This window comes from Cinclus cinclus, chromosome 2, assembly GCF_963662255.1.
Source record: "Cinclus cinclus chromosome 2, bCinCin1.1, whole genome shotgun sequence".
NCBI lineage: Eukaryota > Metazoa > Chordata > Aves > Passeriformes > Cinclidae > Cinclus > Cinclus cinclus.
Window position 1 is genome coordinate 32,293,876 of NC_085047.1, and position 13,173 is coordinate 32,307,048.

Consider the following 13,173-nt stretch of genomic DNA (forward strand, 5'->3'; position numbering starts at 1 on the left):
TTTAGTTTAAAACCGTTCCTCCATGTCCTGTTAAAAAGCCCATTTTAATAGATACTCTCTTTTTTTAATGTTTCTAAGTACTGAAAGGCTGCAATAAAGTGTCCCATGTGTCTCCCAAACGTGTCTTTGATGCAATGACTGTTAGACATGGACAGGAGGAGGAAATCTGTGAGACTAGCTTGGCTCTGCAATGCAGAAGAACTGCCATGAACAACAGCTTGGGAGAAAAGTGACTCTCCCAGTGTTGCAAGACCATACCCTCATTTTTGCCAGATTTTTCATAAGTATCATGTTGCATCAGCCTCCAAATGTCTTTCCTTTTGAAAGAGTGTTGCACAGTCTGACAGACCCTCCTCAAAAAATTCTTACGTCTTTTTCCTATTTCAGCTTCATCCTATTTCCCTGATTACTTTGCACTTCTGTTTGCCACCCTGCATGAACTGATGTCCTCCTGTTTTCATGCATCACATACTTGTAAGTAGCCAGAATGTTGCCTAAACAAGGTACCTGTGTCTCCTGCTCTGCACAGCTCATCTCTGACTACCTCTTTGTAAAGTTTTTCTTATCCCTCTCTATTTGATGCTCTTCCGTTTCCAGTTGCAGAACTTCTGTCCCCCTTCATGAAGACATGAATTGTACTAAAACTCTCTTCTCTACTCCATTTCCCTTCCATATTTCACTTCTTCTATCATCCTTTATTTCTCTTCCATTATCTGTCTCTTAGGCTGTCTTCTCACCTTTCCTCTACAAGAGTTTGGGTGAAGCTTCCCAGGTCTTTAAACTCTTGAGGAGACGTGGGTAAGTACCTACCACTGCCTGTTCCTCTAAAGTACTTTCATTTCTTCACTCCTCAGAGGGAATTAGACCTGCATTTTGTTTTCTCCTTTTCCCATCACTCAATCTGAACACTTTCATGGCTCTAAACTCCTCTCATTCCTCTATTTTCTTGGCAAAATCTATTTGGACCCTCACCAATCCAGGACCCATGGGACCAAAGTCTGCTCTCACTGCATAATTGCAGCATTGACAGGAAGCTGAAGAACTACACTTGATTTTTGTTCTTTTCTTATTTCTATTTTTCTTTTTTTCACTTGAATTTACCCACAATATCTGAAGATGGGAGTGAGAGTGGGGGGATAGCTAACCTGGGTTAATATGGTCCTTCTGAGGGCAGACTACAGGGCAAAGGAGGTGTTGATATTTCTGTTTTTCAGATCTTCAGATGATCTGAGCAACTCTGGCAGAGCAGAACCTATAATTAGAAAGCTCTAAGTGAAATAATTACACATATATTTGGACAATCTCATTTTTTTTCCCTGAGGCTTGTATAAGACATATCACAGGGCCTTGGTTCTGGGAGGAAATGGACCCAGTTTTCAGGAAAAAGTGACCTAATGCTACTGGAAACTGAGACTTATGTTCCATGGATGGCTAACCTGAGTCATGACTTGCTGAGCATTTAAGGCCTCTATCTGTTTTTGGTTTTTCTAGCACTCCTAATGTTTTGAGTACTTACATCTACCTGATGCCAGGCACGTTTATATTAGATGTTACAGAGAAATTCTTTACTCAGAGGGTGGTGAAACACTGGAACAGGTTGCCCCATTCCTGTAAGTGTTCAAGACCAGGTTGCAAATCTGTTGCAAGGACTTTATGAAAAAGCAGTAAAGGAGCATGTAAATTCTTGCTTGCAACATTCCAGTCAAGACAGCCTGTATCATGCCTATTCTCCTGGTGTCAGCTGGGAAAGGGTTAATTTTCTTCTTTGTTAAACCATGCCACCAACCTATTAGGAAAATGGAGCTGACTGGGGAAGACGTGTAATGTGTGAGTAACATCTACCTTTGATGCAGCTTCATCATTTGTCATTTAAGCTTCTTGAAAACACAGTAACAGACAAAGAGAGGCAAGAGCTGGGGCTGTCAGCTACAAACCCTCTATTTTGATGCATAACATAATGCAGGGCTCACATTGCTCCCTGATCTTCCTCTCTGCTCTTTTATTCATGTTTTTTTATCCCCTCTGCTCCTCAACCCCATCCAGAATAATAGAATTGGCTGGAGCAGGGTCATGTCACTTCTTGGTTGATTGTACTGCTAACAGAAAAATCCAAACAAGCCATGGTGCATTTTACTCCTGAGGCTTATTCTTGAGAAAACTGTTTTTGCTCTTGGGGAAGTCAATGGAAATCTAATTATTACCAGATGTTTAGTAATAACAAGAACTTCCTTTGGGGAGAGCCAAACAAAAGCAGTGTGAAAACTATTAATTAATTGTGTTTGACTCTGTCATCAGGTTATTAACTAATTCCAGCCATGCTAGTCAAGTTAATACTGGCCCTGAGAAGGAGATTGTCATGCTTGACACAAAAGCCATTAGCTCGGTGTGTGGCAGATTAACCTGTGTCTGGGCACACAGCTCAGCTTGGCTTCATGCCAAGGGAAAAGCTCAGCAACTTCAACATTGGACTTCCAACTAGTTCCTGGGATTGCTGCTTATGCAATCTACTAGATTAGAGACTAAAGACTAGACTTTATTTCCCTACTTGAATAAAGTCTTGAGCTGATGATTAGCTCAAGCATGGGCTTTTGTAGATGTTAGATCAGGCCCTGTTGCCCCTGAGGGTTTGTGCAAATTTGTAGAATCACAGAATCAATCACAGAATGGTTTGGGCTGGAAAGGACTTTCAAGACCATCTAGTTCCAACCCCATTGCCATGGGGAGGGACGCCTTCTGCTAGACCAGGTTGCTCAAAGCACCATCCAACCTGGCCATGGGAACTTCCAGGGATGGGTCATTCACAAGTTCTCTGAAAAACTTATTCCAAATTTTTGCCTACATCTTCAGCTGATCTTCCTGCTCTCCATTGGTTATGCTCCAAGATATGGAACAGCTGTCCCTTCAGGACCAGAAGGTGAAGATCTAAGGTGGAGTCTGGACACCACAGGAGAAATAGGAAGCCTTTTAATCTGTGGAGCATTTCAAACTGGTGATTCGATATACTCACAACCCCATGGTTTTTACAAAATTCAAATATGTTTTTATTATACAAAATTCCACAGTGAAATCCACCAGTCAGTTTCTTACATAGCTGCTTTAAAAATAGAATTATACACCTTTTTGTAGTGCATTATTTTTTACATTCACTAGCTTGAAGGAACAGAAATGAAGCAGCAATTTGACTCTGAGTTATTTACCTGGGCAGGTTTTGATTTGACCTCTATTTCTGTTACATGCCTTAATGTGCAGTTCATGACATTAACAGAAGATCTGATATAGTTACTTTGGAAGCCATTGCACCCCATTAGTAGGTCAGGCTCCCACTCTTGGTGAGCTTTTCTTCACTTCAAAAGTATGAATTTTCTGTCAGGGTACAGAACAAAATATGTGTCAGTGTCAACTTTTAGCAAGGTAGCATGTTAGCTCTGTTAAACACATCATAGAATGAGGATCTATATAACTTTTTTTACAGCCCATCCTCTAGACTATAGTGTCTTTTTAAGGGGACACAGCGAACATCTGATCTGAATAATGGCACATGACTAAGTTCTCTGTGTCTCATTTCGTGGTGTTTTCTTGCAGTCTAACCTTCCATGACCTTTAAAAATAGATATATTATTCTTCTGTGTTGAAATGCAACTGTATGCCATGAATTTCCCATAGTTTTCCTCAGAAATGCAAGCCTTGTAGTCCAATTCTAGCTGGTTGAAATTCAATCTCCAATATTTTGTTTTGCTAAGTATTCACCCCAGAGATTAATTTCTTCACATTATACCCAGTTAAATATATATTGCACGTGAGAGGAAAATTTCTCCTCTTGTAGTTAAACTGTGGACCTGTGACCTTCTGAGCAGGTCTGGGTAACATATCAGAAGTTGTTTCATGCTTGAGGTTTCTTTTACATCCCTCGTGGCTACTGAGTGCCAGAACTAATTGACCTCATCTACCTCTCATGTCTTGCCCCAGTGACTGGAGCAACATTCTAACAAATAAAATGAGATATCCAAAGAGGTTCCTACCACATAGTTCCCATGGACAGCTGTCTAAATGGTAGGCAGGAGCACAATGGACACTTATAATTTCCATTTGGGTTTGTTTTGTTTTGTTTTTAGCTAAATTCTCATTGTTTTAGAACTCAAGGGGAATTTGCAACCAACTTCACTGAGTGAAGATTGTGTTTTGACCCACTGTGGCATATCTTTGTATGATTTCAGTTTAAGAAGGGTGAGGAACAAACTAGCTAGGTAATAGGAAAGCTCAGACCAAATTGAAACATCTTGTGTGGGCACCTAACTTTGAGAAAGGATTTCCTAATTGGCTGATGGCATAATCCGAGTTTAGTGAAAAATCTCCAGTCTCAAGACCTTAGAGACCTTTTTCTTTTGAGCTGGTTTAAATTACACATCCCTCAAAAAAACAACAGAACTTTGCAGTAGCCTTCTAACAGCGTGTAATCTTTTGAGCAGATCTGCATGTGAACGAAGCAAGTGCAAAACAGAGCAAATTCCCCTTCCCCTTCCAGTCCCTGCAACCCAGACCACTACAGTGGTGCAGTTCAGGGACACTTCAAAACCATCTTAAAATCCACAGTTAAAACTCAAAGGTAAGAATTTTATCCTTCTTTTCTACACAGTGCCAGTGTAGGACCTGATTTCTTCAGTTTTCAAGGCATTTTGTGTTCCTATGCTTTAAACTGATGGCTAAAGTTTTGCCTTCGGAAGCAAAAAAATGAACCCACACCAATGATGATCATAGATGAAACTAGTACAAATGTTAATATAATGACAATGTTGATTTTCTTCAGATCCTCTTTTTCACAGTCTTCTGGTCTAATGTTTCCAATGTGCATTTCTTCCCAATACCCAAAGCTCTGAATGTACTGGCACGTTAAATGCTCCACGTTGGGGATATGGACATTTTTGTTCTGGATCATTGATGAAAGCCAGATGTTTCCACAGCAGTTGAGTGGGTTCCCAGAGAGATACAAGTTTTTAAGTGAATTTTCTAATGCTAAAATATTACTGTCCTGTAATGCACTGAACCTATTGTTCCGTAGGTCTAGAACTTCCAGTGGAGAGTCACTACCCCACTTAGGCAGCCAGTTCAGCTGATTTTCAGAGAGGTTTAAATGCTTAAGGTGACTAAAACAAGGCAAGTCAATATTTAAATCTATCAGGCTATTGCCATGTAAATGCAAGTATTCCAGAGACTTTTCCAGTCCTGCTAGAGCTTTAAGTTCTATTTTCAGTCCAGGGTTCATGGAGAGATCCAAGACAAGCAGTGGAGTCTTGTAGAAAGTGTGTGCTGGCAGGATGTTCAGCATGTTGTCTGCTAGGTACAAATACTGGAGAGCAGGAGAATTGACAAACGACACACAACCACTTTCCTCTCCAGCAAGTCTTTGTTTAGCTGATTCAGAGTACGTGTGGCAAAGGCTGATATTATTGCTCTGTAGGTTAAGAAATCTGAGGCTAGGAAGACTGGAAAAGATGTTGAATTGCAGGGTCTGAAGGTTGTTGTTTTGAATGTGAAACTCCCTCAGATTTGGCAAAGCACCAGCATCAAATAGAAGCTTCTGCAGAGCATTGTAGCTCAAGTCAAGCACAGTTAGGGAGATCAATGCACTGTCATAACTTACTGCAAATCCCTGAAGACAGTTTTTGCTGAGGTTGAGGGTGTGAAGGGACAACATTGACTCAAAGAACCCATCTGGAATGGATTTTATTTCATTATAACTTAAGTCTAAATATACAAGCTGGGATAAATAAAGAGAGCTCATATTTTTACTTCGCTTCTGATCAAGAAGATGAAAAGAAGCATCTAGCCATTCATTATCCATGTAGTCCATTTTATTATAAGGGGATTCAGCAGTGAGCTGGATTAAATTATTTGATAAATTCAGACTTACCAGCTTATTTACCTGAGGGAAGACTGGGAAGTGAAGCAATTTGTTTTCACTAAGATCCAGAGACCTTAAACTATATTCATCATTTGACTTTGTAATGCTGAAGGTCTCAATGCTATTCCTGCTAAGGTCAAGTATCTCCAACTGCCTGAGGTTGAAATCAGAGATGCAAGTAATTGAATTAGTGGAGAGATTGAGTTTGGAAAGTTTTGCTAGAGTGTCAAAAGCACCTACTTCTATTTCCATGATGATATTTCTCTGAAGATCTATCTCCACAAGACTGGGACAGCCCTGAAACATCTTGTGTGATATCATTACAATACTGTTGTCTGCCAAGGAAAGATACCGCAGTGCTGGAGCTTGATTGATGAAATACTCAGCCATCCCATTGTAGAGATTGTTGTGGGACAAGTCCATTATTTCCACTTTGGGCAAAAGTCCAATCCCCTCTGTCCCATTCTGAGCCAGTTCATGTAAATGATTATTGGCTAAATTTATTTCCAGCAAATTTGTCATGTGTGCAAATACTCCAGATGTGATGAAGCTTATCTGGTTGAAACTTAAATCCAGATACTGGAGGGAGGTGTAAAATGATAATGGCATTTCAGGGACGCTCTGAATCAGATTTCCAGACAGATCTATTTTGTTTACATTCAGATGGAGCTCGTGAGGGATTTGGTAGAGGTCTTTGTTGTGGCAAAATGCCTGTGAGTTTGCCTGCCAGGAAAAGAAAGAAAAGGGGTTGTCACATGACAAATTAAAAATGTTTTTGCATGATATATATCAGGAAAACAACATTCAGGATCCAGGCAGAACCTCCTCCTGAAACACTGGTCCCACCACTTTATCTGAGCAGTCAGACAGCAAGAGTAACCATCCTAACACCCCTCTGCAGCTAACAGCACTTTTTTCATTTTAAAAGCATCTGTGACTTACAGCAGTATACTTTTATCTGTGTGTGATACCTACTGAATGCTCTCCTTTATGTACTTTTCTCCTGGACTCTTTTTAATAGTTCCAAGTGTAGGATTTTTACCCCCTTTCTATTGCAATCATGCACCATTTCTTCGTTTTTCTTCTGATGTTTAATTTTCTCACTTTCACCTCTGTATTAGATTTTTCAAAATCAACTTGCAAGAGTAAGCAGTAGTTGAAAAAGCTTCACTTGCTTCACTCTGTTGGCAGTGTGGGTCCCAAAGGAAGGAGGTGGAAAAACTATGAGGATCCTACATCACAAAATGTGTCTGTCCTTCATAGTCACACCCTCAGATATTCAATCATGTTTTCCTTTTGCCATGGCTTATTTTAGAAATGCACCTTTACCAAAAAATGGGTCATTCAACAACTGAAATATTTCTGATGTAATTCTCCAAACTTTTCCTGCTTTTACTATCCATGTTTATCCTTTTGCTAAGGTAACAGTTCCCTTCTTCTTGCATGGGGACAGTGCCTTGTGAAACCTCTCTGACAAAACACACATGACAACATAGAAAAGACAAATTCTGTAAAGCCAGCACTTGAGAGACTAAAAAGCTGTGAGGTGTAGTGAGGGTAATACTTTTCCAGGCCAATTCTCAGCAGCAGATGGAGAAATAAAACAAATGTCAGAATCAAATCCATCTTCCAGAAGCAAGTCTGTTTAATTGCAGCTAGGATTGAATTTGTGTCCAGGCCAAGTTTGGAGTGTGTGTTCATAAGGAAGATTGGGAATATGAACATGAACATCCTTGCATAAATATCAAGCTGTATTTCGTTAATAAGGAGAACATACAGCAGTGTAAGGAAGTGAAAGGTTGAGGCAGCATTCAATTTACTGGAGGAAAACTCTTGTCATTAATATATTTGTGTGGGCCATACAGTATTTCTAGAAAGATCAGAAAGGAAAGAAATAAATAAAAAATCTGTAGAATCTTAATTTTTGTATAGAAGCAGAATCCTGAATTCCATGACACAAAGTTTTTCATATATTAAAGGATTATTAGAAGTAAAAATTATTAAACCCCAACTATTTCATGTGAACTTTGAGGTGAATGAAGTGGCATGTCTGCTTTGGAGAATTGTGGCACTAGTCAGTCTTTTGTGAATCTCTTTTGCAAAATCTAAAGTTTGGAGGCCACCCAAAAATGTGTCAGAGAAGTACAGGAGCTCATCCAAACTCTAGATATAGTCAGACTGCCCCACAGTCCTTCCTATAATGCATCTTTCCCAAAGATCCCAAGTAAATTGACTACAAAAACCTGAAACCCTTTACCCCCCAATTCCAATTCACTAAAAACTCCCCCGGCTAAAAATATTACGGAGAAAGAAGGAAATTTTCTGGCCTTCCCTGACATTATTTCTTCCCTGCAAAGCCATCACAGAATTGTTCATTTTTAGCTAAAATATGCCTAGAGTTGGGCTTAGCTCCAAGGCATGAGAAGGAAGCCTTTTTTATTTGGTTTGTGGAAGAGGCAGAAGCCAGAAGGATTGAAAACTCCAGAGTGAAAAAGTAGCAGGTACTTTGCAGCCTAAGGCAGATGCCAGGTTTCTTCAGACACTTGGAGCCAAATCTCAACAAGTGTAGAGCCCCCTTCACTCTTTCTGGGAGAAAGTATCTTAGCAAAGCTCTGATCCAACTCCTGTCAATGCCAGCCAGCCGGTTTTTACTGAAGTCAATGGGTGAGAGGTCAGTCCCAGATCACCATGTATCTTGCAGAATCTGGCCTTTAATCTGCATCCATGGAACTGTCCTGACGATAAAAGGGGCAGATAAAATCTATACTTCCCACTGTCTGCCATTTGCGCTTATAATAAATCCCCTCCCATATTTTTTTTAAAACCGTCATTCCTTTTCACTGACTATTTTGATCCTCACCATATTTCTTATCTTCTGCACTTTCTTTACTCCCCTGAGGCTCAAACTGCATGAATTTCATCCTCATCAGGAATAGGAAGAAAAGATAAAGCACATCTCAGTGGGATGGAATATCTCTTTGGTGTATCTCTCCTCCTCCCACCTCTTAGCCCAATGGATTTGCAGCCTGAGACCGGAAAAAATGGTTTTGCCAATCTCATGTTCTGACTTCATATTTTTTGCCAGTGCTGCCATCAGTTTATTTCAAGTCTCCATTGTCAAGAAGTACTGGGGGGTGAGGAGCATTTGGTCCCTTCAGTATCTGGTCCCATTCATGTGCTGGCAAAAAAAGTAACCCAACAGCTCAAAAGTTGAGTGTCATTTGGTTCTTGTTTCAGTTCTTTACTGCTCAGCACTGGGAAGAAGTTGTCATTCACATTCATAAGAGCCCTACAGAAAAAAGGCAGCAGGATCCAAGCCTCCACTCATATTCTTCTTTGTCAACTCACAAACATTTGAACCAAAGAATTTGGGCTGTAGCCACTTGGCACTGACCTGCACTTGAGTGGTGTCCTTGGCCATTCCTAGAAGATCTGCCCAGGTGGAGTCTCAGCTACAGAATCAAACCTCAGCAGTTTGCCCAGGCACCCCACATCAGCTGACCTGTGACAACTGGTCCTTGGAAAGCAGCAGGAGTAAGGAAGAACCTCCTGGCATTTAAGCTGTGCCTTGCAAAGAATTAGATATGCCATAACTTGTATAAACAGTGCAGCTCACTCCTGTGTCAAGGGTCTTGTAGGGATTTTTTACTTCCTAAAACCTCTTCTGGGTTCTTGTTCAATGACAGGAGCACTAGTGGTGAGTCAGAGATGGGTACAAGTTTCTGACTCATGCCTCTTCCAGGAGACTTGGGATGAAAGTAATAATTTCTGAGCCCTTGCTGTTCTAAAGGTGTCACCACAGGGAAAGTACCATGTGAAACAGCAAGGCTGTGATGAAAAATAGTAATGCAGGACTTCAATGAGCCCATCAGCTAATCCAGTAGCTCCTTCTTTCTTTAAATGATGTTTGGATTTACATGCACCTTTCGTTGGAGCAAACATCCAGTGAAGGAAGAAGATCAGCATCCACATCTGCAATGCTGAGCTATTGATTTATTTGAGATGAGCATCCCAGCATTGACTGCAGCTTTCTGTCAGAGCTAAATTTATCTCAGTTAACTTCTTAGAGCCTTGAGTCACTGGCTTGATGAAACCAGTTTATGGTGGAGTGCTGGAAACCAGCATGTGTTTACTTCTCAGCAGTCAGCTGGGTCTGTGACCCATCCAAAAACTGGGATGGGACAAATCTGCTTGGGTTATTGTGTGTCTTGCCCAGTCTTCACTTGACTGTGATACATGGGACTCAAGCTTCATCAGTCTTCCCTCCACAGCCAATGAACTGAGCTACTCAATCACCTTCACAAAATCACTCTATATAAGCTAGGTTTGAATTTCTTTGGAATTCAGGAAGTGCAGCAACACAGCAGGTGGGCAGAAATGCAATGAGTCTCACAAAGGAGTTGTGTGCAGCTACTAAATAGGTTTTTTTTCTATTTTGGAAATTCTTGAAGATATGTGCTAAGCAGTTTCAATATTCAGGGGAAAAAAGTATTTTTTAAAGCCTGTTAGAGTCATAAACATTTTGATAGGGAAGGGAGAAAGTTCAGGTCACAATAACATTTACAATATTGTACCAGCTGCTTGCAAAAATTCAAGGACAAAATTTTGTACTAGAGCAAGAGTCTTTGTCACTTCTTTTTCCTCCAGCAGAAGTCAGGTGCAACTTCCCTTGCAGCAATGCTGTGTCAGGGCAGAGGAGGTCAGTCTCCCTGCTATTACAAAAGGGCTGGTATGGAGGTATTTCACAGAAAATTCTTTATTTAAAGCACAAAGAACTTAGTCCTGATAGAAAGGAGTTGATCTTAGCTCTAAGTCTTTTCTCCATCTCAGACCCAGAACCCCTCTATGGTCTTAGGGAAATCAGGTCAAATTTCTTTTCTCTAGCCTTTAGAAAAAAAAAAAAGTAACAAAAACCCCTGAGATAATGACCCTTCTTCCCACCTCACCCCTCCTCCACCCCTCTTACGTGCTGTCACTACAAAAAGGATGTAGCCTGAGAAATGTCCACTACCCATCCCCTAACCCTGCAAATCCCACCTCTGCCTCCACAGAAAATCTGCTCCTGGGGGATTTCTCTTTTCAGAGACTATGGCTGTTGGCACAATGCCTGTAACAAGGGTAACCCAACCTCATTGCAGTTCCCAAAGGGCCTGAGTAGGAAACCCTCCTTACCATTTCACAGGATGTCCCCTCTGTGGGATGACAGTTAGAGGTTCCTGTGTTCACCACTGCCAGCAAGAAGATGATGTTCAGTTTCATGGTTCTGAAGGTAAAAACAACTATGCTTAGACTTCAAAGAGAACAAAAAGGTCAACACATGTGAAAGCTGGCACCAGATCATCATCTAATATGGAGATGGACACAAGCAGTGCAATAAATTAACCCATCTCTGAGCCTACTACGCTTATGACCTACCTGTGTAGCTTTGCATTTCTTTGACCCTGGTGGGAAAAGGAAGATGCAAAGCATTTAATGGGTTTGTGTGGTTCCAGATGCTGCCTAGATGATATCCAAGCCACCCAATGAAGTCCAGATGCTCATGCTGGGCAGTGTATCTGGCCTCACATGGAAAGAGCTCTCAAATGGAAATGGTTTTCTGTTTAGAGCAAACAAATTAAGCTGGGGATATTAGCCACAACAGGACACCCCCTGATAGGCATTCTTCTGTCATGCAGGAGATTATTTCAGATGGCTTGTGAGTTCAGGTTTGTATTTATTAGTTTGTGATGCCCTCTAGGGCTGAAGAAGCTGTCTAATTGCTGGTTTCCTCCCTTCCTTCTTTGACAAAGTACTGCTGCTGGAAAACCCACCTTCACAGAACTTTTCCCATTGCTTTCTCCCAGAGCCACAAGCCTGAACTGTTGCAATGTAATTTTCCCATGGTTGAAATAATATGGCAAAGAGCTGGGCTCTTGACACCTCATTGTATTGCAATGCACCCTGGAATGAGAGGCATAAATCACGGAATCACAGAACTGTCTGGGATGGAAAGGACCTTAAAGATTCTCTGGCTCCAACCCCTCTGCTGTGGTTAGGGACACCTTCCTGCAGACCAGGTTGCTGGTCTAGCTGTGAAAATGCTATGAAAAGCAGGGGAGGGCATGATTAGGTGCAACGGTTAGAAAATTCCATTCAAATCCATGTTAAGATCTCAAGAGAACAGTCCATCAGTGAGATTATCACAACCCCAGACAGGTTCCCCTTGACTGGGCTCTTATCAGACAGGTTTTGACCATCTTCCCAAAAGCACATTGTACCTTGAGCTTCCCTTGTCTGGAGCTGGCTGCAGTGCTGATTTTGGCATGCTTCCTGGACTCAAACCCTTTATCTGCAACCCCCTTGGAGTGAGCTGGGAACTTATGCTGAAGCTGGGGACTACTGTGGTGTCCAGAGGTTTAAATTCCTTTCAGATGCTCTGTGTTTAGAGTTTGCCTTGTCAGCAGTGTGCAATAGTACTTGCAATGCATAGACACTTTTTCCAGATAAACCTCAAACATTTGAGGTCTCCATGAGAAAAAAATACATATATTTTTGAAAAATAAGATACTTTGATGTAATTTAGAGATGGACTACTAATATCATGCCTGTAATGAAGAACAACAAGTGACCAGGATGACTGCAGCTTCACATTTTCTACACATGGATGTTCAGAGCACTTTGGGAAGTTTGGATTTGCAGGGATGAAAATAGCAGAGATCTAGTTGATTGTGGTTTAAAAAAACCCAGCTCAGTTCCTCAAGCTGTTTTGCCAAGTGACCAAACAGTTGTGACAGGTGAACTGTGAAGAAGAACCTGGACAGAAACAAATGCCAAACCAGGAGGGAAGGGCATGCACTGATTCTGCTGCTCAGGACTTTGCTTCATTAAAATCACAGCCAAGTCAAGTCTGCATATCAAAATGAGGACTCCTACCTCTCCTCTAGCCCCAACAAGGCTTTTTGTCTGTATTTTGAAGCTATTGCCTTCCTCATTTCTCACTCTGTCCTCTCTCTACTTGTACCTGCATCAGGTGTTTAGCCAACAGAAATTCCTCAGAAGAAATTAACATTTTCAATTGATAGGATACGTGGGGTTTAGCCAGATCCCCTACTTTATTAACCTTCTCCCCCCTCCCCCCCCCTCCCCCCCCCCCCCACTTCTCTCTATAAGAAATAAAAAGAAAATAAAATGGCAATTGCATGAAATTCACCAGGCTGGAGACTTGCTGAGAGAAGGGCTCGGTGAAGGGACAGTAGGACATGGGAAAATGAAAACACTTGGATCAGGAGAAAGTG

At 41.3% G+C, this 13,173-nt stretch overlaps 1 protein-coding gene across 1 annotated transcript; it reads right to left on the reverse strand.

Annotated features, from left to right (window-relative positions):
- Window positions 1-4,681: 4,681 nt before the first annotated feature.
- LRRC32 (leucine rich repeat containing 32) lies at window positions 4,682-11,158 on the reverse strand. The gene is made up of 2 exons (XM_062513782.1): window positions 11,072-11,158; window positions 4,682-6,622 (listed from the first exon to the last, which is right to left on the reverse strand). The coding sequence occupies exons 1-2, from the start codon at window positions 11,156-11,158 to the stop codon at window positions 4,682-4,684; spliced, it is 2,028 nt and encodes a 675-aa protein (XP_062369766.1).
- Between the last annotated feature and the right edge of the window lie 2,015 nt (window positions 11,159-13,173).

Excerpts from the sequence above, each read along its gene's own strand:
- LRRC32 (XM_062513782.1), bottom strand. The coding sequence starts at position 11,158 with ATGAAACTGAACATCATCTTCTTGCTGGCAGTGGTGAACACAGGAACC. Across the intron at positions 6,623-11,071 it reads AGGGGACATCCTGTGAAATG|GCAAACTCACAGGCATTTTG; the intron begins GTAAGGAGGGTT and ends TTTTCCTGGCAG.